General features: G+C 40.7%; 1 protein-coding gene across 1 annotated transcript in view; it reads left to right on the top strand.

The window, feature by feature from the left end:
• Nucleotides 1-27948, top strand: part of NALCN (sodium leak channel, non-selective) — a 302683-nt gene that overhangs the window by 234952 nt on the left and 39783 nt on the right. The window contains 8 exon segments of the mRNA XM_046664759.1: nucleotides 19873-19974; nucleotides 20363-20432; nucleotides 23008-23099; nucleotides 23187-23309; nucleotides 25456-25512; nucleotides 25751-25871; nucleotides 25970-26101; nucleotides 27057-27224. Of these exon segments, the coding sequence (XP_046520715.1) occupies nucleotides 19873-19974; nucleotides 20363-20432; nucleotides 23008-23099; nucleotides 23187-23309; nucleotides 25456-25512; nucleotides 25751-25871; nucleotides 25970-26101; nucleotides 27057-27224 (865 nt within the window).

The following is a 27948-nucleotide window of genomic DNA, read 5'->3' on the forward strand; positions in this document are numbered from 1 at the left end:
AGACTGTATATCACTATAACTTGGATAACTGTCATGAGGAAATAGGGCTAATATATATGATTTGAGAAACTATTTTGACTTTATAACACTACTTGAAATTTGTGTGCCAAAACAATCCTAACTAATCAGGAGAGTATTCTGTGTATTCTTAATGATGGTGACACTTAATGATGGGGAGGCATTCTGAGAAATGCTTCATTAGGTGATTTTGTGATTGTGCAAACATCATGGAGTGCACTTACACAAACCTAGATGGTAGAGCCTACTACACACCTAGGCTCTCTGGTACTAATCTTATGGGAGCACCATCGCACATGCAGTCCATCATTGGCCAAAACATTGTTACACAGTGCATGACTATGTTTACTCTTTATAATGGCTGACGATTCATGCATAGAGTTGAGTATGTGCTGGAATAGCTTTTATGAGATGAAACTAAATATTTCTAGGGCTTGTATATTATCACTATGGCATATGATGAAATGAACCTAAAAGGTCTCATTGAAATGGAAAAAGGGAAGCCTGCAAGCAAATTTCTAACAACCTGTATCCCACCCTTGGTTTGCTTCCAACTGGCTAATTCTTGGCTTTACCACTAGATAATGCCATGAGGCCAGCCTCGAATGCTACCTGGTAATATTCAAGCTGTAACTGTACTGGAAAAGTTCATGGCAGAGTAAATCCCTACGGTGACCTCAAGCTCGGAGGTCTTAAAATCTCTCCCTCCCTCACACAAAACAGATCCTGTGCTGGACCAGCCCCGCAGGAGTGCTGATGCATTCACAGGGAAGAGAATTCTGCCTCAAACCAGAAATGACCCACAGGGAGACTGTAATATTCTGGCTTGTCTTCAGAATTTACGTGGCAAATTAGGAACCAAAATGACCTCACTCACCTGCCCAGAATAACTACCTTCCATCTGAGGTGAACGTGCCCCAGGGGTTCCCAGCCTTCCAGGCATCGGCAGATGGGGTTGCTTGGAAGGAAGTGGTTTCCAGAGCCTCACTTCCCTCTGAACTCTTTCTTAAATTTGACCTTCCACCAGCCTTTCCTTATTAACTTCTGTCACAGTTTACAAAAGAAAAGTGAAACTGTCTCTCATCCGTCCAAAGAAAGGTCAAACTGAGGTGTCCTGATCTGGAGTGTAAAATCCTCTTGGTTGCCAGGCTCAGGGACAATTCCCACATGGCTTTCTCCCGAAGGAGGGTGCCATCATGCAGCACCTTATTATCCATCCAGGTGACAGACTTTTGAAAAACCTTCTTCCAAGAATTCATCTACCTTAGAGTTAGGCCTCAGAAATAACATGGATGTCACAAGATCACGTGTTAACGTGTTATTTGAATTGAAAATTAAAGTCAGACTTCTTCTGACAGCTTTAGCTGATTGGTTTGGCAATGAAAGCTGACTTCGTAGGTGCCCAGTGTCATAAAATTGAATGGACTGCGTGGATGAGACTGTCCAGTGTTTTCCAAAGTTATATTAAAGCACATTTGTAATAAAGCTAGAAGTTACGTCCTTTACTGCTAATGAACATCATGAGGGGGAAATTTAGTTGTTGATTTTTAAATGTACAGAAGTGGCTTTAAAAAGAGGAAATTTACAGGATGCATGAGCAAAATTTCTAAGACTATCAGGGAAAAGACTTGCCCAGTAACTGTGTAGCTTGAGGGACTCCCAGAGCTCTTAGCATTTTACTACAGCCCAGCATATTGCAAAACGGGAGGGAGCTCCTTGGGGCTGCCTGAGCTGTGTTATCTTGGGAATCTCAGGAAATAAGAGGCCACTATTAGGGGAAAAAAACTTAAGAATTTTTTTTTAAGAATACAAATTCAGGGGCCAGCCAGGTGGCACAGCAGTTAAGTTCACATGTTCCTCTTCGGCAGCCCGGGGTTCGCTGGTTCAGATCCTGGGTGTGGACCTACGCACCGCCTGTTAAGCCATGCTGTGACAGGTGTCCCATGTGAAATAGAGGAAGATGGGCATGGATGTTAGCTCAGGGCCAGTCTTCCTCAGCAAAAGGAGGAGGATTGGCAGCAGATGTTACCTCAGGGCTAATTTTCCTCAAAAAAAAAAAAGACAGAGTTGATCTGTAGAAAAGCCATTTACCTTTTTTCTTCTGCTGAAATGTTTTCCTCATTGCTCCTCTACTAGACTCTGCAAGAATTAAGGACAAGTGCAGGAGGTCAAACTGATAGTTTCTTTGGATGTACTTATCTTTTTTTCACTAGCAATAATAACAATAGTGATAATAATAATATCATAACTGCATTATAATGTAATCCATAAGTTAGAAAGTCAACAATAGATTGGGTCCATGTCTATGGGTCCATGGGCATTTTTCTACTTTGTTCCCAAAGAACAACAATAACAATTAATAGGAAAAAAATTAAGAAGAGGAGAAAAGAGAACCTGAAAAAAAAAGAAAAGGAAAATATTTACAGTCACCTCAGGGCAAAAGATTCAAAAAGGCCTACACAAACTGAGGAGGAAGGAAGAGTTCCCGCCACTCTCTCAGTGTCTTCTTACTGCCTGGGAGCCTCTCCGGCCCGAGGCTCTAACCTTTCTGTCTGTTAATTCAGCAATGCCACAGTTCCTGGGTAACTTAAAAGTGGAAAGACAAATACTGTATGATCTCACTTATGTGAGGAATCTAGGAAAAGTAGGACTCAAAGAAATAGAGAGGAGATTGGGGGTTGCCATGGGCTGGGAAGTGGGGAAAATGGGGAGATGTTGACCAAAGTGTGCATATCTCCAGTTATAAGAGGAGTAAGTTCTAGTGATGTAACGTATGGCTTACAATTAACAATTAACAGTACAGTTAACAATAACGTATTGTATACTTGAAATCTGCTAAGAGGGTAGATCTTAAATGTTTTCTACACACACACACACACACACACATACACACACACGAATGGTAACTGTGAGGAGATGAATGTAATCATCTCACAATTTAGAAGTATATCAAATCATGTTGTACACCTTTAATTTACACAATATTTGTCAACTATACCTCAATAAAGCTGGGAAAAAATGGCCTTTTCTATGACCATTTGCATTGTGAAGGGAGGCTTTGAAGGAAGGAAAGGGCTGGCAGATAAGGAGGTGCGGATTCAGGATCTTAACAGATGGGTCAGCCGTGATACAAAAGAGAAAAAGTCCCGCAGAGGCTTGTTTTAGTGTTCTGTCCTCTTCATTTTCCTAAGGTTTTTATTTTCATAGACTAGTCGTCTTTAGCTTCATCTAAGGGGGTCCTCCCCAGGGAGGCAGGCAAGAGAAGTAGGGAGAGGCATGGACAGAAGGCCTGAGCTGACATTTGGGCAAGTACATCCCAGGAGGGCATTTGTCCTGATTGGGGTGTAGATAGAGGTAAGTCACATAAACTTTAAATTGAGCGTGACGTCAGAGGAAGATATTATGAAATAGTGTCTTAGAAATAACTTCTTAAAAATTACAAATATTTGGGGGAAATAATAGAAAACAAATCCCTAATCGAAGGTATCTGGAGGCCTAGCTGTGTAAACTGATAAATTATTTAAATTCCAGCTCTCTGGGAATTTTGAGATTGGAGGAGGTGAACTTCAGGGTTTGGGTTTGAGTTTTAGGGGGGCAGATCTGATTGGCATTGGGCAGAATTCTTTCGTGTGTGTGTGTGAGAAGGATCAGCCCTGAGCTGACTTCCATGTCAGTCTCCCTCCACTTTGCATGGGGGACGCCTCCACAGCATGGCTGATGGGTGGTGTAGCTCCGCCCCTGGAATCCAAACCATCAAACTCGGGCTGGCAAAGCAGAGTATGAGGAATTTTAGCCACACGGCCACGGGGCCGACCCCAGAATTCTTGATATAAGAGTTTAAATCATTTCACAATATATGCAAACATCAAATCATTACATTGCACACCTGAAACTAATATAATGTTATATGTCAATTATACCTCAATGAAAATAAAAAAGAGTTTGGGACTCTCCAGGATACACAACAGGTAATAAGTACCTGTTATAGACAGGTAGGGGAGGGCAGCCCTGTGAGGGGGCAGGGGGCAAGAAAGAGGTGACACGCCTGGTGCCTCTCCACTGCCTCAGTGCCCTTTCCATTCCCTCTGGCTCTGCATTTCAATTATCAGTCATTCAGAGAGTTTGCACTTCTGATTTCCACTTTCCTTCTTGATTTGGGGTGATTTCTGAGAAGAGGGAAAATAGACAGTGACTTTACGCTGCCGTCTTCACTCTAGAAATCTATTCTATTTTATGCCTTTTAAATTTTTAACCATATACACCTATTACCTTTAAAAAAGAAATACAACTAATTTCTAGAAATAGTGTTTTTTAACAAAATGTTTAGGATTTAGCTGGGCAGAGTCTTGGCCTGAGTCTTGATAAGTACCAATTATTTTTAGGTAACTAGTTTGACCAGTTGAACGACCTATTGTCTAGAGAAAGGGACTGGTCCATTAGTCTGGAATTCAGCTAAATGGGTTTTCGGAAAGTTTCTGAAGCTAACAATGAAATTGCTTATTGGTTAATGGCCTTAAGTTCCTGGACAGAAATTTCCTGAAATGAACAGTAAAATCATATTGACGGAGAGGCCTCAGTTCTTAGTATTGATAATTAAGCTGCAGGACTGCCAGAGGTCCCAGTTCTCAGGGGACCCACATTTCCAAATATCCATCTTCCGTTTGAAAACAGGATCCACATTATTCCAGCAAAGAGTTTGCTGTGTACCTTACGGTGAACAGGAAATTCAAGCCTACGAGGAAAAAGTCCTTCAGAGAGAAAGGGCCCTGGAGTCTGGAGTATTTGAACCATTGGTGGAGTCACCAATCATTGCTACACAGAATTATTTTTAATGTGTATTCTTCTCCTTATCATTTTTTAAAATTAATGCCTGCTTTGAGAAATAGAAATGAACTTCTGGTGATATCTGGGAACCCTCTGATGAGAAACAAAAGTGGGGCATATCTACAGAACTTGAGAACACTCCCGCATACTAAAAGGCAGGTGATTCCCTTGGCACAAACGGGCACCTGTATTGCTTTTTTCAAAATATGTCTGGAAAGTATTGTGAGAGAGAGGATGTCCTACCACCTAAATTATAAAATCCAACGTTGCTATTAAAGTCACTGCTGTTTTGACTTTGTACCGTTCAGCTCCACTAAAGAACGCCTCCTTCAAAAGGCGGTGACCTTTTCACTACATCAGATGAAATCAAAACAAATAGCAGTGTGCTTTCAAAGGCATCGCTACCCATATGGAGATTTCTCTAATGCGGAGCCCTGAAATTGAGCAGAAATGCATTATCATTCCTGCAAGGCTGAATGCATAGAAAAATGTCAAAATAAAATAACTACACATTTTACCTTATTTTAGAAAGCTCCATCCTTCTGTGGTTTGCCATCAGTACCTCATTAGTTAGGACGTATCTTTATAATCTTTTTGAATGCTCAGCCTGGTATGTTATTCACATTCTGATATTTGGATCTATGACAAAATTTTCCTCACCATGCTCTTGTATTAATAATTTTTTAAAGTCTAAAGAATAGTCTTTAGTTGAATGCTACTTACTACAAAAAAATCAAATATGTTTAATGACATATGTAGGGTTAGTTTTTCTCTGTCATTTTAAAAGAATCGTTTTTATTGACTACAATTATATACTACTTAAATATGAATAAAATCGCTATACATTTATTAAGATACAGTTTTTTAAATGACATTAGCTAGATTTTCTTCCTGAAAAAAAGTGCCCCTAAGACATTCATCCTTTCATTCAAGAAACATTTCTGTAGCATCTTCTATATGCCAGGTATTTTCCTAGATACTGGACACAGATTATTCCCTAAAGGAGCTCACAATGTTTTCCCTTAAAAATATTTATGACACTAGTTAGATGTAGGAGCTTTCAATAATATCTCTAGTTTTCTGAACACAATTGTGACGAGAAAATTCATATATAGCGTAGTCACAGTTTTCTTAGTGAGTGACTTTAACAATTAAAATCTTTTATCTAAAATGTTCCATAAAATAAAGTGAACAACAATCTCAGCCTTGGTGCTTTATACCTTAAATTATATTTCCATTATGCTATGAAAATGCCCTTCTAACATGAAGATAGAAGAGGAGGAAAAGGGAGAAGGGAAAAGAATGAATAATTAACATTTATTAAGATCCAGGTATGACGCTAAGCTCTATGGATGTTATCTCATTTAATCTGCACAACACACTTATGCAGAAAAAATACTGTTTTTACCCCCATGTTATAGATGACAAAACTGAGTCTTAGGCTAAGTCATTTTTCCCAAGATTACACACCATAGAAATATCTTCGGTGTCACATTAATCATCAGTATCAACTACAATATGATTTCCCAAATAGGCAGCGATTTTTATGAATCCTCTAACAACTCATGCAAGCTCTCCCTCCTGTTGGAAAGGGACCGTGTACTGAACACTGTGCTGCTTAACATGATCTCCCCCAGCTAGGTCTTCACAGCAGCCCTGAAAGCTAAGGATTATTAGCTCTGTTTTAGAGATGAAGAAATTAAGGCTCAAAAGGTTAGGTGACTTGCCTGTGGTCACCCTGTCTAGTGAGTCAGGGAACCAGGAATCAACCCCTGGTTTGTGTGACTCCGAAATCCAAGTATTTGCTACCACTCCATGCTTTTAAATTCTAGAGGAGTCCCCCGCTCTCATGCCCTGTATTGACAACACTAAATCCCTTGTTTTTCCTGCACTTGGGGCTGCTTTTCGGGGTCCGCATAGGGGTTATGCATGACACAAAGTTGCCAGATCAAGGGGGCAGTTAGAGGCTCGCATGCAGCCCTCACTTGACCTGCTAAGCATACCACCCTTGCCAACCAGCACCCCTGGCATGGGACCACATCCCTCAAGAGGAAGGGGTGCCTGTGTCCAATGTACACAAAAGTGCTGAATGGGCTGCTGGTATCCTTACTCTCTGGGTGGTTTAACTCTCTAGGACCATAACTCTCTTCAGCTTCTTCCTTCTCTCTACACACCCTCCTTAAAACTTCCCGTGGTACAGGGGAACCAGCCACGAGCTATCTGGGGGTAATAGAAGTGTCTTCATGGAAGATCTTTTGCTGGATATTATTTGCAACCCAAACCCCAGACTCTGATGGATAAGTCAACTCAGGCAAACTCATTTGTGGACTGGAATTGTGTGGCCTTCTTGACACTGACCTGCAAAGATGGCATCATTCCTGTCCAGGTTCATACAGTCATGTGGAATATGCTGTGTCACCCGGTGTAGTAGAAATGGAAAGAGGGCAGGCTTTGCAGTCAAATCCTCTGGGTACCAGTGAGTCCCTGGGAAGGCTCAGTTTCTTCATCTGTCAAGTGGAGCTCTAAGCAACATCATAGGAGGAAACGAGAGATGTGCATCAAATACTCACTCGGTGGCTCAGTAGCCAAACTGGTTTAGAATCCTGGCTCCACCACTTCACAGATGTTTGACTTTCAGCAAGTTACTTAATCTCTCTGCACCTCAATTTTCTCACCTCTTAAATGGGGCCTATAGGGGCTGGCCTGGTGGCACAGCAGTTAAGTTTGCACATTCCACTTCGGCGGCCCAGGGTTCACTGGTTTGGATCCCAGGCATGGACATGGCACGGCTTGGCACACCGTGCGGTGGCTGGCATCCCACATATAAAGTGGAGGAAGATGGGCACGGATGTTAGCTCAGGGCCAGTCTTCCTCAGCAAAAAGAGGAGGATTGGCGGCAGATGTTAGTTCAGGTCTAATCTTCCTCAAAAAAAGGGGGTCCTATAAATAAATAACCCTGCCTGATAGGTAAGGGTTACACAAGTTAGTACCTGTAAAGCGCTCTGTAGGTGATTTCCCATTATTAGTAGTAAGTCTAGGAGCGACCCACAGTTGCCCCCAAGATGCAGGCAGTTCACAGTCACCTCTCAAAGCAGATCCTTAAGAGCTTGCTTCAGAATTCTCCACTGTTGCCCAGCAGAGACTAGGTCTGAGGGACATAAAATGCTTTTGATATGTCGGTACACTCTTTTCCAGCTAGATCCCAAATTTCTGACCCAGCTGGCAACAGCCTATGTGCTGCAGCTTTATACTCAGTTGGGCCTATGCTAGCCTTGCTAACTAACATCTTCAAGGGATCATCAGATCATTTGTTCAGATCATTTGCTGGATGTTGGTGGATCTACTCCCAAACTACGACATAGATTCATCAACCGAGATTAGCATCTCTGGTAGCTGGCTGGAAGTCCTGGGGATGAACCATGATCTTTGTGATGCCTGAAGGACAGCTGTGACATTCTCCATTCAGCGTAGATGTTCCAGGAAAAAACAGTCCTATCTCAGAAGGAGGAAACCTATGAAGTTTCTGGGAGGAGGCCTAGTCAAAGAGGTAGAGACCAGCATCTTGCAAGAACAACTGGCAAAGGGAGAGGCCAGGGCATGATCACAGGTGTTGGTAAAGCGTGGCCTGATTGACTTGGCAGGTGGGGGAGTGATTGTGAGTGAGACTGAAATCAAGTTCATTGGATAGGGGCCGGCCCCATGGCCAAGTAATTAAGTTCACACACTCTGCTTTGGCAGCCCAGGTTCACCAGTTTGGATCCTGGGCACAGACCTAGCACCACTCATCAAGCCATGCTGTGGCAGCATCCCACATAGATGAACTAGAATGACTTACAGCTAGGATACACAACTATGTACTGGGGCTCTGGGGAGAAAAAATAGAGGAAGACTGGCAACAGATGTTAGCTCAGGGCCACTCTTCCTCACCAAAAAGGAAAAAAAAAAAAAACCTTCAAAAAACAAAACAAAAAAAGATCATTGGATTTTTTTGCTGGTGATCAGGCAGGAGGAGCAGCTGGAACAGAGTCTGTAACCACCATCTTAGGCACCACTAGAGAACAGTGCCCACTATGGCCAAGGCAGGCATGACATTGTCTTCTGCATGGGTTGTAATTGTCTACCTAGAACCTTCGGCGTGCACGTCACGTTGAAGTTCTGTGACTTCTAGGTGGATGAGGACTTAGCTGGGGGTGGTCCTTCCTGGGCTGTAAGCTGAATGAGAAGTATTTCTTTTGGGCTCTGGCCTTTTCGAGGGCCCTGCTCTTCCAGCTCCCCCCAGGGTCAGGGACAGATGAACTGATGCCTGGGCTCTTCTCTAGAACATGAAGTCATATTCGTCTAGAGGACAGGGTGAGCCTGACACTGCAGAGATTGAGGAAATCATGGAAGTTTCTAGAGGAAGGAATTCAAGTGACATCCCAATGATTCCCTGCAAAAGGCCACCTGTTCCTGTGCACATCGTTAGCTATACGACAAGGGAAGTTTGAGGACAGAAAGAAGAGCCTCTTCATTCTCTTGTCTGGATCCAGAGTGGCCAATTCTCTGAAGCTGCCTCAGTGAATGGGAAGTCTAAGAGAGCTTCATAATGCAACGCGTGAGCATCTTGCCCCATTTGGCAAGTTCTCCTTTGTGAATTATACTTTCATCAGTTAGCACAGCAATTCAGCAACTTTGGACAAGGTTATGTTAGTTCTCTGAAGCTCCGCATTCTGGGCATAACTGGTGAGACACGTTCACACCCCTGAGAGGACGAGAGTACCTTGCGGCATCCCACAGACCTTTGGGCTCGACTTGCCGACTGCTGCCCAGAATGTGCTGCAGCTGTGGGAGGGCAGGGACCTGGGATGACTCTGCCGATGAGAGGAAAGAGGACAGAGGCCCCTGAGGCTGAGTTGGAGTCAGCCTCCTGACACAGCAGCAATTTTTTATGACCAATATTTGGCAAGAATAACCTGAAATTTTAAGAAAACAGAGTGTTGGGCGTTCATATGCCCACTATTAATTAAATATTAAATTATTAACATCTGACTTATTAAATATATTTATTACTATATTTAATGTATTATAAATATCAGTGTATTAAATGCTTATTATTAATATTATATATTAATGTTAAAATTTCATATAATCAAATATTTAATTTAAATATTAAATATTATTGTAAATATTTATATGTGATTCTTTTAAGGCTGCCTAGTTGGTTTTCCTTACTAAGTTTTATTAAGGTTTTCCTTGCTAAAGTTTTCATGATGCTTAAAAACTGTTGTAGATTAGTTGAAAACTATTAGTTGAAAAACCATTTGGAGATATAGAGACTACACAGATGGAAATGAACTGTATTCAGAGAAGAATAAACTAAAGAAATAAGATCTGTGAGTATATGCATTTGTATATAACATAGAATAGTGAAAAATTCAAAGTGGCAAAATATAACTTAATTGATGCAATATGATATACATGTTCTTTTTTTTTTTTTTTTTTTTGCTGTTTAACAACCAAACTTCCTTTCCTTGAACTTTTAAAAAGATTTTTTTGAGGAAGATTAGCCCTGAGCTAACATCTGCTACCAATCCTCCTCTTTTTGCTGAGGAAGATTGGCCCTGAGCTATCTTCTGTGCCTATCTTCCTCTATTTTACATGTGAGATGCCTGCCACAGCATGGCTTGGTAAGTGGCGCATAGGTCCATGCCCGGGATCCAAATCAGTGAACCCTGGGCCACCAAAGTTCAGCATGTGAACTTAACTGCTATGCCACCGGGCTGGCCCTAAAAAATATTTTTATTGAGCTATAGTTGACATATAACATTATATGAGTTTTAGGCATACAACATAATGATTCAAGGGGATTTGTATATATTGCAAAATGATCACCACAATAAGTCTAGTTAATGTCTGCCACCATACATAGTAAATTAATATATTATATGATGTTTTCCTAGGTAGTACCTGATTTGTGGCAATCAAAATATGTTATATTTCATTGAGGTAGTATATGATCTGGAGATTATTTTTAGATAAGCCCCAAGGTGATTGTAATATTGCTGTGGATTAGGAGAGCTACTATTAAATTTTTCCTAACAGATGTGGGAAGATATTTTAGCAGGGTTTTCTTTTACTATTTTATCACTGAAGGGCACACTAATAACTAATATAGGAAAATACGTATCTGTAGAAAATTGGTTCACATGATTTATGCAACATTTGCAAGATTTCACTTTTATTGTAACAAAAAGGTCAGTCTTTGCGTTGTGATTTACATTTTTCTGAGACAGTAGTTGGGTTACTAAATTTGAACCTCAGTGAATGGTCTGGGATCTCTGACATTTTATTTGCTGAATTTTAACAGATGCACCAACGACACAGATTTCCCATGAGTTAAGTTTCTTTTTTATGTATAGTAACAACATTATAAGACATTAAGGCTTATTTTATTTTTCTATCTACAATGAAGTTCATGTTGCCCACATATTTACAAATCTAATATGAAAACATTTTTGTGGATAGCGCAAGGTTGGAAAGAACTAATCTGCTGTTGCTATTAAAGATCTGCATCCGTTGACTCAGGGCTGGGCTGATTCACGAAGGAGTGGGGAATTCACTACAATAAAAATGCAGCTTTTTCCTCATCTCCCCAAGAGCCCATTACAGAGGAGCTCACTCATTAGCATCCGCTGCTGTCTCTACTTTGGATGATCACATTGTCCCTCTCGTGGAGTCAGGTAAGAGCCCTTTCCAGGAAATACTCCTTATCTATTCTCTTACACAGTTGTACAGCCCTAGTTTTACATAATTACCGCTGAAGGACTATTTTCCTGTTGTCTGTTGATGTGATTACATTATATTAACCAACATCTGATAATACTTTAAAATGTGTTCCCTTGTGGAGCTCAAGATTTGAGTAAAATCCCTCACATTTAATGCTCTGCAAACTTACATTGCATTTCCTTTAGATGGTAATTACATTTAATACCAGATGGTATCGTGTAATCTAACTTTTCTATAATGAATGAAAATAATTTGAAGACTCAGAGCCCTCTCTCTTTCATTACAGAATGTAGAGGCTTTTTCCACACCCTTGTTCTGGAACATTAAGAAAGAAGACATGAGACTGAGAAGAAAGAAACCGAGGACCCCCTGCTACTGTTTCTATAAACAACTAGTGGTGTTTAAAGGCTAATAAAGCTCCAAAGATCTCTCTTATAACCATAATCTTCGGGCCAATTTAAAAATATTTTAGATGGAGAAATGTCAAGAAAAATAGAGACAATTTCTTAAGACATGATTCTCTTCTCTCAACCTCCATAGAAGATTATATATATATGTCTGTGATATGAGGGCAATTGAAATTCCACAGCACAAAGGCAATGCAGAGGGGGGAAAAGAAAGAATCAATCTTTCATATATTTTTTCAAAGGCTTGGCAAGAAACCAGGGGTAATATTTTTGCAACTGGGAACGTGTGTTTGCTGAAGAATATTCCCACATTTGAATCATCATCAGGGGTCCTAGTCTTGTTTTACTTTCAAAGGTAGAGCGGGCATAACATTAACCCCAACTGGGAGAAGGAAAATGCCTCACTGTAATTCTCCTCCAGGGAGCGGGAATAAAGGGCTTACATATGCCTGCATAATGGAGAATTTCCTTGCTCAGACAAGACAAAAGACTTCATTATTTTTCACCAGACACTTGAAGCCTTGTGCCTCCCAGTTCCAGAAGCCAAGCAGGCAGACCAATTTTTTTTATATTAAGCCACTAGATGGAGTTTCTAAGAAACTGGCCTTCTAGTATTCGCCATTATGAAGAGATCCAGAGAAGATGTTGAAGACCTTAATACCACGACCCTACCAGTCTTTCCACTAAGAAGAGCAAGACCCTCCATGAAGATCACAGAGTGTTTTCAATACCATTAGCTTTGCTTTTTCTCTAAGCAGCAAGTAAATGAACATTTTCTTCCTGAAAACATATTTCTTTTATCCTTATGTGGGACAAAAAGGCATCTAAATTCTAATGAAAAATTAAAAGTGGCAAAATATAGCTTGAGCATCCAAGTAATTCTGCTTCTCAGTAGGTCTATTACTAAATGCATAGCTTTAGTGATGTGTGCATCTCATTTCTCATTGGTAAACTATCAAAAGTCTCAGATTGCTTGGTTATTCACTGTTTCAGCTTGGCATCAGATTGCTGTAAGACAAGATGTATGGAGACGTGTTCCCAGTGACAGATCAGATCTCCTGTTTGAGAAATTGAAATGAGTTCAGCTCAGCTTCGCGTTGGCTTGCCAGTTTCCCTTAATAGCGTTCACATAGAATATAGATAAAGATTTATAAATTTTCTGCTTGCAAGGAGCAAAAAGGATTTTTTTGTTGTTGTTGTTACTGTCTCAGGATCTCATCTATTATAGGTGTGCAGCCTATTTCTTGAGTGGCATGGTATTCTAACTTGAGATAAAATTGAGATTAGTTAACTTCCCTTTTAAAAAGCATATTTCAAACACATGCTGTTGGGTTTGTGATTATTTCCGTGCTTCATAAGCATGAAGTGATCAAAAAAGAAATTAAAATATTTGATCTTCACAGAATTTCAAATTTTATTCGTTTAACAAATATTTGTCGAGCACCTACTGGGTACAAGGTGGAAGTAGTAAGTGAGTGATCACAAAGTCAACCCTTGCTCTCTTGGAGCTCTTTAAAGCATGGCGGATGTGAGGAACTGAAAGACCAAAGAGGGTGGTGTGGAGAAACTGAGGTCCCTGAGGGTAAAAGATGAGACTGGGAAGGGAGGTTGGGGCCAGACCCTAGAGGACTTTGCATGCCATGCTAAGTTTCAGTCTTAGTCTTTCTCTGAAGAGCAGTAGGGTGTTGAAGATGATAAGATAAGACAAGTGATGATAACCGTATTAGTTGTCTTTGCTGTGTAACAGGTTACTCCAAAACTCAGTGATTTAAACAACACATGGATTCTCTCACAGTTCCAGTCAGGAATCTGGGTGTGGCTTAGCTGGGTCCCTGGCTCTGGGTCTCTCACAAAGCTGAAGCCATTTTGACTTGAATGGGAAGAATCCTCTTTCTAGCTCATTCTCATGGTTATTAATAGGATTTAGGTTTTTTTGTTGTTTTTTAAAAGATTGGCACCTGAACTAACAACTGTTGCCAATCTTTTTTTTTTCTGCTTTTTCTCCCCAAACCTCCCCAGTACATAGTTGTATATTTTAGTTGTGGGTCCTTCTAGCTGTGGCATGTGGGACACCGCCTCAGCGTGGCCTGATGAGCAGTGCCATGTCCATGCCCAGGATCCGAACCTGCAAAACCCTGGGCCGCCGAAGCGGAGCGTGCGAACTTAACCACTCAGCCACGGAGCTGGCCCTGGATTTAGTGCTTCATGGGCTGTTAGAGTAATGTTTCATTCCTCACGAGCTGTTAACTGGAGGCCACTCTCCTTCCTTAAGAAGTGTGACTAGAACATTTCACAACATGGTAGCTTGCTTTGTCAAAGCGAGCAAGCGAGAGGGCAAGAGAGAGTGAGTGAGTGCAGAAGACAATAGGCACAGTCTTTTGTAACCCATCCCATCCCTTTTGCCTTCTGTTCATTAGAAGCAAGTCACTGTGTCCTGCCCACACTCAGGGATTACACAACGGCATGAAAGCCAGGAGGCAGGATCATTGGTGGCAGTCTGAGAAATGCCTACCTCCGTCACATTACGGATGTTCATTTCAGAAAACACTTTGCTTGGGATAATAATACATTTATTGAGAGTAGATGTGTGGAGACCAGTTAAGAGGCTGCAGCTCTAGTCCATGGTAGACATTATCTTCCTATCTTCCAATATGACCCTCTGTCAAATTTGCTGTTCTGTCCTCAGCCCTCTGTAGAATGTTTTAACATCAACCATGACATGGGACAAGATGGAAAAGTAAATACTAGCAACTAAAATTTAAATAAAACGTAAATGTTTCAAAAGCACTTTCATATTCATAATCATATTTGATCCAATTCCCTATGAAGTTAGTAGGAAAGGTATTATTGTTGCTCACGTTTTACAAAGGGGACACGGAGGTTTGGAGAATGCATGTCACTCACCTAAGGTCCCACAGCTAGAAAAACTGAGGTTGGAAATGCATAGTTCTAAACCTTGTGTTTTCTCAAATCGTCTTCTCCTTTAGGCCCCAAAGGATAGAACTTTCCACAGCTGTGCTGCTGGGTTTGAAACTGGAAATCTAATGTACTGCTTTGAACCTCGAGACTAGCAAGTTGTGGATCCAGCCCTCCCACTTCCCTCACCTTCCTCTGCTCTCCTCACACACCCCCACCTTTCACTCATTCATTCTGCGCATCAGTCAGCCCAGTGGAGTGCCAGGGCCTGCACTTCAGGAATATGAGGATGAATGACAAAATGGTCCCTAAAGAACTCACTCTAACAAGGGAGGTGACTAATGATGACAAAATGCCATAAGCAGTAAACAAGCTTGTTAATAATATGCTTCAGCAACATGGAAGATAAAACATAAGTTTTCTGTGCTTTCACATGGGGGAAATATTCACTTCTCTCTCTATGTTACTTATCAGAACCCATTTATATTAAAATTTGTAATTATATTGTGCATGTTACAACACTCTTTGGTGGTTCACGGTTTGGATTACTCTATATGTTTGCATATAATAAAATTGTATTTCCTTTTAAAAGTAATGAAGCAAACTTTTACCATACTTTCATGTGAACCTGGCACATTGTGTTAGAGAATATGAAACCTCTTAGAATCTGATCGTGCCAGATTGAAGTTAATAATTTCCTACCAAGCCCATTATTTTCCAAAATAGCACAATATTTTACATGACAAAAGAGTGTGACAGTGGCTTATGCATGAGGCTGTTTCATTTATGCAGAATCATCCTAAAGTGGCACTCTTTACACTTGTTTCAATGTCCAGGTGTCCTCAGAGTGAACCTATTATGCAGCTTCTTTCCCATGTCCTTGCTCCCTACCTCCCTCTGCTACCGCAGATTTATATCCTTCCATCTGAGTTCCTTCCTTCATCCGTAGGGAACTCATTTTTGGCAACTGATCTCCTTGTATAATGTAATTAGATTTTTCCCATGTGTTTTTTTCTAGGTGGATTTATGAATCTGTAGAAAAGTTGTTTTTTTCTGTATCATCACCTGGTTTTTTCCATGGGAAAACTATTATAGATAAATAGGCTAGTAATTAACTATAATGGATACAGTGCCTAGAAGAGACTTTTGCTTTTTTTTTTTTTCAAGTATGATTTCCATTTTATTTTTTTCCAGAGGAGAGTGTTTCTTCAGTCTTAAGGACTTAGCTCAATACCTGGGCTTGGGCAGAGGTGGTGGGGCAGCCCCTGCAGGCCTAAATTGGGGTGGGGGTGTTCGGTCCTTCCGGGCTCCACGAGAATGACTCCTGACTGCCTTGCTTTGAATGGCACAACTCACACAGTAGTGTAGTTTCACATCCGGTTTGGGAAGCACGTAGGCGTTGAAGACACTTCGGAAATGTCCCTGGCGGCTGTGGCCTCCGCTTATGCTTTAAATGAGGAACTTGTTAATGGCCTTGTCCTTGGGCACACATCAGGTGCAGTTGGTGCAGCGAACAGGCTGCACGTGACCATGGCCCTTTTTGGAATGACCATTGTTCCTTCTTTTCTTGGTTGTCTTGAGAACATCTACCTGAGAGAGAGACTTTTGCTTTTTAATTTGAGTAAGATCCCACCACTGTACTCGGAAGCGGGGAGAAAAAGCCTTCAGGAGCTTTCAAATGAACTACCTTTCATGTGCTCCCCCCCAATTTCTTTCACCCAAATGTTTAGCAATTTGCTAGAAAAATATGGCCCTTAGTTTTCAGCTAAGAAACCCTAGAATTTACCTATAGAGTTTTCTAGCTTAAAAGCTATTGGACATATTTGAAGGAAGAATGAGATACCAAAGCATTCGGTTCAAGAAGAGACTCAACAAAGGCAGCACTACATGAAGATGGAGACTCTTTACCTTTGTTTTGGCACCATAAGTGGGGGTGGAGTACTGGGATGTGGGGTTGGCACAGGGGAACAGAAAGAGTCACATTGAGCCTGAGACACCAAAGGTAACCTCTTAACCACCAAGTCAAGATGACCCCACTTGCCTGATTTCACTTTGCTCAGATTATGTGTGTACCTTTGGAGCCCCAGGAAACGAGGAGATGGGTAAGCAGCCTCTGCTCAGAGAACAGGGAGACTCTGGTAGGGTCCTCTCAGCCAGGAAATGGAAAGCACTGAGGGTTATACTGGGCTTGAGTAGAACTCTGAAGTTATTTGTTGCATCTTTTAACTGGCCCAGAATTACTTAGTATTTTATTCTTTTTTCCATCATTATCTAGTTTGAAATCATTCTAGCAGTGTTATAAACAAAGAAGAAAGTGATAGTATAAGAAAATTAAAGCAAATGGTTTTACATATTGTACACATTTAAGTGGCTATCTTATTAAGCACAGGTTTTCTTTTTTTTTTTTAAGATTGGCACCTGAGCTAACATCTGTTGCCAATCTTTCTTTTCTTCATCATCTTCTTCCCAAAGCCCCCCAGTGCGTAGTTGTATATTCTAGTTGCAGGTCCTCCTAGTTGTGCTATGTGAGACGCTGCCTCAGCATGTCCTGATGAGCGGTGTTAGGTCCGTGCCCAGGATCCAAACCAGGGAAACCCTGGGCTGCCAAAGTGGAGCACGTAAACTTAACCATTCAGCCATGGGGCCGGCCCCAAGCACAGGTTTTCTGATTGCAGCATAGAGCTAAAAACCAGCCTCTTATCACCCCCACTCCAAATGAGTAAATCATTCAGAGAACAGAGATTCACATGTGAATCACAGAGAAATTCCAGCCCATTTTAATACTATTTTCTGACTTCTCTGGACCCAGTAGGAAAGAAAGGAGTGATCTGGAGCCAGAAAGTAACAGTGGGGTGGGCGGGGTGGGGGGGGGTGGGGAGGCGCACAGTGCTTTCTCCCCACCACTTCAGCTATGCTGTGTTGGAGGCGGTGGAAGAGGAGATGTCATGGAGTGGAAGGAGTCTTTCCAATAGTCAGTGGGTCTCCATGGGATCTCTTAGCCAGAGGAGGGGGTCTCAGCAGGATCCACAGAGCCACCCAGATGGGCACGGCTGTGTTATGTTGACTTATGTGCTGGGAGATCTATTAGGTCCTGAGTCAGTAGGTAAGGTCCTAATTCTTCTCTAGCGAGAATGCCCAGGCATCCTCAGGCTGGGCTGTCAGTCAAATACCAGCAGTCCGTTACCACGGGCAGCTTAAAGCCAGTGACTGTTCCATCTCAAACAGGTCTATTGTAATCCAGTTGTATGTGTTTTGTGTTTAAGGCCTATAGGTCTCAACTCCCTTAGGGGAGAGTCTTGTGACAAAAGAATAAAAGTCACTAAGACAGTGGCTGAAGGTTAAGTCTTGACAGTTTGTGTAAACAAATGGCAAGGGATCTATATATCTATGCCAGAATAATACCATTCTTCAAATATATTTTGTGAGGATGCCTTCAGAATTTCCAGTCCTTTGTCCAGAGAGCAATTCTTAATACACATGATATGAAATCATGCTATACCTTTGTCAACTCATCCTAACTTACAAATGCATCTTCCTCTGAGACACCATCCCAGTCCTGGAAATAAGCGTAATCTCTAAATATCATTGTCATAAATCCTTGTTGTTCAATAAAATTTTGACTTGAATTTTCTCTCAAAATGGTCCTTTGCTGCTTATTAAACTAAGAATAGTGACTGTTTGGGCTTTATTTCCTGTAATGCATTTACATTCATTAAATTTGTATGATTTTTCATAGGTATTCAACATATCAGCAGCAGCATCAAAAGCATTTTTAAGTACTTAAATAAATGCATAATTTCATAAGAGCTGCTGTTTTAAGTATGCTAAACAGACACAGATCTTTTCTCAAAGATCTTAACTCTGAGACAGACAATAATTCAAAGCCAATCTAGAAATGCATTTTAGGAAACATGAAAGTGTTCTGTAAAGCAGTGAAATGTAAAGAAGTACATGTGTTCAGGTGTTGAACAAGTACAGACTCATAAGATTTGCTTATCATAAGATCATTGCATTTTAAGTCTATGAGTTAGCTTCCAGATCAAGGCCTTCTCATTTTACCTGTAAGGAAACTGATTTGCCCAAACGTCACTCAACTAGTTCATGTCAGTGTCGCCTCTGGAACACAAGTCTCTTAACCCCTGTATTATTTTTTTTTTCACTTGACAACTACATCAAGGGAATTCCTGTCATTTCCAGTGGGAGGGAGCTTTCTGGAGGAGAAATTTTGTTTTCCCTCCAAATCTTTCGCACCACAGGTGTCGACTCACTCAATTTTCTTCACTCATTAGCAAATGTGAAATTAACACAAGCCCAGTTATGGTCTAAAGAGACCCTGTTTTTGAAAGTCTTCTTAGTTTTCTGACTGCAAGGAAAGTGGTAGCTGGTTACCTGTCAGCCACCGGCTTTAGACTGAGGGTCCTCTAGCCATTAAGTCCAGCTTTGGTTACTTCTCTTTAACACTAATTTTTGCCCCCCGATTTCATGCTTTCTTATTTTCCTAGAGTTCTGCAAAATCTCCTCAGAACATATATTCCATCATCCCAGGGGCCTGGGTGGGCAAATCCTTCCCTAAGTGCTGTTATTAGAAACCTCCCTGTCTAAATTCAAAACCAGCGTCATGATTACCTGTGATTGGACTGGCCATACGGCTTACAGAATCCTGATGGCAGCTCTCCTATTCCGGGTGGGGGGACTTGGGGGCCAAGAGCTTTCTATTTATTTTCCAGCACCTCTTCATGGCTATGACAGTTCCGCTTTGTAAGTGTTCTTGACACAGAGCCTGAAACTCATTTACCTTTACGGTTATGTGTCGTTCGCTGTATTTCACATTATCATTGCCTTATATTATATTAAAAATAATAAGAGTAATGGGCAGTTATGTATTATGCATCCCAAGTGTACAGATCACGCATTTATCTCGGGCTCTTTTCTTTTTTCCTAGAGCTTGCACTCGACAGCGCATGCTGAGTGGATCATTTGAGGGGCAGCCGGCAAAGGAAAGGTCAATTCTCAGTGTGCAGCATCATATCCGCCAAGAGCGCAGGTAAATACACCGGGAGACGAGGCTGCAGAGAAACTAAGGAAAGGAGTTTTACAGGAAGTGTTCACTGAGCACAGCTCTGGTTAGCAGACAGGCACGGGTGAGAAACTGAGTTCTATTTGTTGGTAGTAACAATAATGAAACATACAATCAGATTCAAAGATCAAAAAAATCTTTCAAAAACCTTTTCCTTGGTGATGACCAAATTCTCACATTTAAGATCAGAAGGAAAAATTCTGAGTTTTGTTAGATAGGCTCAAAGACAATTGGATAGACTATAAGCTTTTGCTATAAAAAGAAATGATAAGCGTTTGTGATGCTATAGAAAAGTTGTTTTATTTTTTAAATTTGGTCTTGAGATGTATTGACCAATTGCTTGTGGTTTTTTTAGATCCTTAAGACACGGTTCAAACAGCCAGAGGATCAGTAGGGGGAAATCGCTTGAAACTCTGACTCAAGATGTAAGTTCTAAGCAAAGCTCTGGGTTTTGGAAATATGATTATGAAAATGTATTTAAATGACTACTCAGACAATTCCAGCACCTGGGTCTTTCTGTCGCTTTATCACATATCCTTAGCACTTCAGACCAGAAGGAATCAGGAAACTGAGGAAGCAAATAAAATGGCCAGGTACAGAAAAGTGATCATTAACAACTGTAAAAAACTCAGACGTCCCTCATAGCACGTTTTCATTAAGATAGTAACACAAAAGTGACGTATCAGTTGCATTTGACTAAAATTAAAGACACAAAACATTTTATAGGAATGATTCACATTGTTAATTTTGGATATTCACTAAGTTCAAAATATTCTAGAATCTAGATCCTGTGTCTGTAATTTCAGGGTTTTACATAGTGGGAAATAAAATTTATTTCTGGAAGAATTTTTCTGTCAAAGACTATGTAAGATTTCCCAAGAATTGCTTTGCTTTTAGAGTCTAGGTCATTCATTTATTTATTTACTGACTCAATAACTATTTATCAAGGGTTGTTATGTGCCAGGTCCTGTTGTGAGTGATGAGGAACAGTGGGAAACATGACAGAATCTCTGTCCTCCAGGAGCTTACATTCTAGTAAAAAAGACAGACAATAAGCAAGTGAACAAATACATGATCATTTCTGGGAGTGATTTTTATTTATTTTCCATCATCTCTTCATTGCTGTGACAGTTTTGCTCTATACTATAAAAAAATAAAATAAAATAGCGTGAAGAAATCAAAGGTGGAGATTTGGCGGCAGGGAATGTTAAAGAGGATGGTCAGTATTCACATTCTTCATTAGCCTAGGGACCCAAAGTAAGTGAAGGAACAAACCACGTGAAAATCCATGAAAATCCAGGGAGGCAGATGTCTAACCAATGGGTTGGACTCACCAGCAACCATACCACACGGAGATCACAAGACAGTTGGAAAGTACACGTTACGTAATTATCATTAGTGAAGCCCTTATTAAAATGTACGTCTTAAGTTGAGTCTGGATAACTTGCTAAGAAAGCGGAGTCTTGACCTTCAGAGCCAAGGATGGCATTTAAAGAAGGAGGTCTAGGAAGAGAAAGTTAGCCAGGCTCAGGATTTTTTTGTGGGTTTTTTGTCTTTTTTACCACTTTACCTCTTATTTCTTAAGAGTTTCTGGAGTTTTCAACAGAGTCCATCTTCTTTCAATCTGTAGAAACTGCTATCTTAGTCAGAGTAAATTCTCCTTACTAAGTGTTCCAGGCAAAAGCATCAATTTAAGTTGGTGATGAAAAAACTCAATACGGCCATTACCCAATTTATACAGTTCTAATTGGCACAAGCATGTCACCACCATGATTTTTAAACTAGAGCTCTGTTGGATATGATCTACCATATTATTAACATGGAATTGTGATCAGATCCAACATGTGGTCTATGTACTTATAATTTGAGGGTCAGGTATATTGTATGGAAAAAATTTCTAGGCAAAAAGTCAGAGAGGCAACACCAGTTCAGAGCACTTTCCTTCAATGTGATTCAGTAGAAATGTGCAATCTACGTATGAATCACCTTAGGACATGGCTTTGAAAATATGTGTTTAAATATACACAACAAAAGGCCCTATTTGAATAGTCTCAATTCCAGAGGCTTATTTCTTCTTCAAAGACTTTTTATTATATTTTCTGTGTAGACATGTAACAAAACTCCAGCCGCCATCTTCTCCATGGCCAAAGGGAATGGGGTCCTGCTAATTTCATAGGAATTAAGAGAATAAGAATTTCATTCTCTCAATGTCTTTTCCTCCATCATAGAAGCAATTTAAAATAGAGTTTCATCTTTTCACTTATTACAAATGATAGAAGATACAGATAATTAAATCTAAGGAATGCCTCCTATAAAATCTATCCGGTTAATTGAACAATGGCTCTGCATCTACCAAGGAGCAAAAACCAGAGTCAGTCTTACACGATCAGCCTGCACCCCACCCCTCTGGTCTCTTCTCCTACTCTGTTCCTCGCTCTCTTGACGCCACCTGCACCGGCATCCTGGCTGTTCCATGTGTATACACGCAGACCCACCCCTCCTCTGAAAGACCACGTTTCTGCAGGGGGAGATCCAGCGGCTGCCTCCTTCAAGTCTTCACTCAGAGAACAACTTTTTAGTGAGGCCTGCTCTGACCTGTCTGTTTAGACAGGGAGCCTTCTAGCACTCTCTGTCCTCTTCGTTTTTTGCCAGAACGTTAAACATCTTCTGATGTTCTTCCTTGTTTTGACTTAATTTTTAGCTGCCTCCTCTGACTACAACATTAGCCCCACAAGAGCAGGGATTTGTCATTATTTTTTCTGTTTTGCTTTGTCCGTAGCACTGGAACAGTGCCTGGCACATAATAGAGTCTCAATAAATATTTTTCTGGAGAAATTACCCTTTAGAGGAAAAAGATAAGCCTCCTAAGATGACTGTGGCTTTCAAAATACATATATATATAATAAAGACTTTTATTTTAATTTTAAAAAATTGATTATCTTTTTTGGACCTTCCAAAAAAGCTTCCATTTTAATATGCCCCCTTTTCTTTTGTTTCTAGCATTCCAATACAGTGAGGTATAGAAATGCACAAAGAGAAGACAGCGAAATAAAGATGATCCAGGAAAAAAAGGAACAAGCGGAAATGAAGAGGTATGGGGTGTTCCCAGTTTCCCAGCTCTCATTTTGGAATGGCGAACTGTCCCTCAGCCTTACTCTCCCGTAAATTTCCCCTTCAAGGAAAGTGCAAGAAGAAGAGCTGAGAGAGAACCACCCGTACTTCGATAAACCGCTGTTCATAGTCGGCCGGGAGCACAGGTTCAGAAACTTCTGCCGGGTGGTGGTCCGGGCACGCTTCAATGCGTGAGTACACTCCGTTTCAGCCAGGTGTTTGGCCTGAGTCGTGCAAGCAGCAGGGGGAGTTGTCAGACGAGCAAGAAGGAACGTGTAGTCCTAATGGGGTCACAAAATAAACTGTGGGCTAATTAATCATGCTGCTCCTCTTTGCTGAACGGCCGGCCAGGTGGAAAATAAACAAAGCCTTCAAGTGGTTAACGTTTATATGAAACTCACGTTTATAAAGCACTTAACAGCCATTTTTGTTTATTTTAACAGTTGCCCAATATGTTTATATCAGTGTTATTAACTCCGTCTTTTATTCTGGAAATACTGAACCAAAGGGAGACTGAATGACAAGATGAAGTTCATTGCACACATCTTCGTCTAGACTTGTAGTTTCTTTGTGGTCAAAATAACCTTAACTGGTTTATTCTAGAATAATATAAGTGGAAAGAAGTTGACTAGGACTTCCATTACCAGCTGTTACAAGAAGAACACCCACTGGCCAGTATCTCTATCCCTATCCACGTGGAAGGAATGTTATAAGATGCTGTCAGTGTGGTCAACCTGCATTTATGATGGAGGACATTGCATTTGTGATGACCTAAGCCAATTTTAGCAGGCAACCAAAGGATAAAATGGAAGTTTTGTCATGCATAACTTTAAGTAAATATTCTGACTATATTAGGAGTCTCCGAGGAAGTGTGAAAACTTTCCGTTATGTTGGTCCTTCTCTGATGCCATCAGTTAAGTAAATTGATCTCCTTTGTTGATAATGAGTATCATGATAATCACTATCTGTTATGAGCGGAGTTGTGTCCCCACCCCTCAAGAGTTCATGTGTTGAAGTCCTAATCCCCAGTATCTCAGAATGCCACTGTACTGGAGACAGGGATAGGGATTTTAAAGAAGTAATTAAGTTAAAAGGAGGTCATTAGGGTGGGCCCTAATCCAATATGACTGGTGTCCTTATAAGAAGAGGAAATTTGGACAGAGACACACAGAGGAAAGAGGATGTGAAGACACAGGGAGAAGACCACCGTCTACAAGCCAAGGAGAGGGGCCTGGGAGAGGTCCTTCCCTCAGCACTCAGAGGAACCAACCCTGCCAACACCTCCATCTTGGACTTCTAGCCTCCAGAACTGGGAGAAAATGTTTGTGGTTTAAGCCAGTCAGTCTGTGGTCTTTGTTACAGCAGCCCTAGGAATCTAATACACTGTTGTCACATTTCAGGGCTGGCAGAGACCTCGGGAACCATTGGTGTCATCTGCGTCCCTCCTCCTTCAACAGAGGAGGGCATTTAGGTCAGTGGAGGTTAAGGACTTTCCTCAAGGACAGCAGCTAGTGCATGACTTTCTCCTGATCGCCAGTCTATTGTTCTTTCTGCTGTCCTAGAAAGACCTTCACAATTCAAACACCTGATAATAATCGTTGAAAGCTTCCCTGAAAGAAGAAGGTGGCAGTTTAGAGTTGATCAGTTCCCAAAGTAGGTTTTGCATCTGGAATTATCCTGCTGGCCGTCTCCACGTTAGCATCTAATTGTTAATTCTCCACTTCATTTAGTGTGGTTTAACTCTACTTTTGTCAGCAATGCAGCTGATGTGGACTGAGGAAGACTTTGTTGTACCTGGGAATACACACACACAGACCGTCAGGGGCTTCGCTGAAGTTTGCTCATGGGCATCCTGAGGCTGGAAGTCATAAATCCCCACCCCAAGAATTCCACGTAAATTACTCCACAAGATTGCAGTTAAATGCAGAGTGAAGAACTCTATTTAATTTATGGCTGTTTCGTTAAATAATTGTGAGGAACATCCTTGAACTGCTTAGGCAAAGATTTTAACTAGTGGTTTTAATTGAAAGTCAAAATTTAATTTTGTGATATCCAGGTTAAAAGTTGTTGGATGGAGTCACAAATTCTAAAATCAAGTATTCCGAGAAACACAAAACTTCTGTAAGCATCAACTGCAAACTTTTCTGACTTTTCTTTCATCTAATGTTCTCTGCCTTCTAAAGCCGCATACCGTTAACAAATACTATACTATAAAGAACATTTTATAGAGGATGTAAAAGAAATTTTAGGTAGATGAGATGTTTATAATTACTATGCTGCCAAGTTATAAAGCGCTTGCTATGTTGCAGAGTTTTATGTGTTTGTTCTCTCTTACAGATCTAAAACAGATCCTGTCACAGGAGCTGTGAAAAATACAAAGTACCATCAACTTTAGTAAGCATTACAAACTCTGTTTTGCATGCACGTTTGAAGTTTCCATGTACTGTTTTATGCTGGATAAAAATACAAAAATTTTCTTTCATTTCTTGCTATATCACGCTATGAAATAAATGGTTGGGGAGTCGTAGGAAAATGCCAGCCGTGTTAATTGAATCACAGAAGGATCTTCTCTGACGTTCAGCAGCCTCTCCTAGAGTGTTTGTGTTTCTCAGTTTTGTTTGGTCTTCGGCAGTGATTTGCTGGGATTGGTGACTTACCTGGACTGGGTCATGATCATCGTCACCATCTGCTCCTGCATCTCCATGATGTTCGAATCCCCCTTTCGAAGAGTCATGCATGCACCTACTTTGCAGGTACTGCTGCTGAATCGCAGCTCACAGCTCAGAGGGAAAACACTGACCCTGCAATGTTTCCATATATGATGATCAAATTGCCTTTTGCCCATTTTCAGATTGCTGAGTATGTGTTTGTGATATTCATGAGCATTGAACTTAATCTGAAGATTATGGCAGATGGCTTATTTTTCACTCCAACTGCTGTCATCAGGGACTTCGGTGGAGTAATGGACATATTTATATATCTTGTAAGTCTTTGGTTATTTCCTAAATGTAAAATGTAATGGTTTTATAAAATCTGCATTTCTTGGTACAAGAGTGAAGAATGTGAGTCACAGCGGCTTGGAGGCGATAACTGAGTTCTTACGTAGAGTAGTCCATTATAGGCAAATAGGCACACATATAAAATCTAAATAAAGAGCATTAAAAATATCCATGGATGTGGTTCAAATACATCAACCAGATTGGTGTATGCATAAGACATACATTAATAAGGTTTAAGAAAGCAAATCTCGTTTGCACCCCACACTTCTTCTGGCTCCTATACTAAAAAAAATCTACATCATATAAATTGATTGAGCCCCTTGTTGCCAAAGGCAAACTAAAGTAAGTGTATTTGGACTCTCTCCCGACTCCAGTGCACAAATACCTGGGTAGAGAAGGTGACCATTCAACTGTTCAGTTAAAGTAAATTGAGAAACCAAAGGAGGGGGCTCAAAGAAATTTCATTTTTTTCTATATATCCAAGAAGATGGAAAATCAGTGTCTTTCCAACGCAACAAGGAGAAATGTGACCATTAACATGTAGCATGTTCAGATCATTAATAAAATAGTGAGTATTGGTTCAAGCATGAGGTTTAGCATCCTCAATCAAAGGAATTTCAACAGTGTTGACATCAGTGGAGCCTCCAGTGTGCAAGTTAAAGAGAAGGACCAGAAGGCACTGGTGACCACACACCACACAGGGGAGGGAACCCCCAGTTCATACCTGCATATACCTGATGACTTTCCTTTGGGGCCTCTAACCGGTCTACATTGGGTTCTTAGTTCATAGTTAGTAGACAGCATACATACCTGGCGAATGCTTGTCCCGCATAACACATGGAATCTCTGCAAAGGGAAAGTTGTGGCCAGTTGGCTCTCAAAAATGTAGATAGTAGTGGATAAATTATATAAGTTCCAGAGATTATTTTTTCCCTCTAGGTGAGCTTGATATTTCTTTGTTGGATGCCTCAAAATGTGCCTGCTGAATCGGGAGCTCAGCTCCTCATGGTTCTTCGGTGCCTGAGACCTCTGCGGATATTCAAACTGGTGCCCCAGATGAGGAAAGTTGTTCGAGAACTTTTCAGTGGCTTCAAGGAAATTTTTTTGGTATGTTAGTTACTCTTTGCTTCCAGACCAGTCATCCAACTCTGTAATGTAGCTAATGAGGGGGTAAAGTGAGCCTTGCTTGTCAAGGCTAGGTATACAATTTTGCTTATTGCCAGAGGATTATAGAGGCACTAACAAAACACAACACACATTCAGAAACTTTACCTGTGGATGCTTCTGGTTATCAGTGTATTTAACTCAAGGGACATTTTTAGTAAACTAATGAGAAGCACTCTGGAAAGTATGATAACAAGAGATCTTATCTGCTGACACTTCCGTCCCTAACTCTTGACCCTAATTTCTACTCTGGATTTTAGTTTTCCATCTAGAAATTAAGGATAAGATTCATCACCATCTGTTTCACAAATTGTGTTAGGAGTGAACACATTTGGGCTCATGATCTCATTCTGTATATCGCCTAAAGCCCATAGCATAGACTTTGGCTCTGATCTTTAGAGTGTTTACATAAAACAACTTAACAAAATGTAACACAGATATACCCTACTTTAAATAACCTCAATATACAGTAATAAATACAAATGTGATTGAAGGGGAAAATATTCTTTTTAGTTGGGCAAACATTGATTTAGGGTCTTCTAAGAGCGGGGCTGCAGAAAAAACAGCTAAGAGGCTCCTTGCTCACAGTCTGTTACAAATGGATCTTTGCCTTACAAAGGAGTTATCAGAGGATTATTTTTATTATTAATGAGTTCTGCTTGTGTCT

Source organism: Equus quagga, chromosome 6 (assembly GCF_021613505.1).
Source record: "Equus quagga isolate Etosha38 chromosome 6, UCLA_HA_Equagga_1.0, whole genome shotgun sequence".
NCBI classification, from domain to species: Eukaryota; Metazoa; Chordata; class Mammalia; order Perissodactyla; family Equidae; genus Equus; species Equus quagga.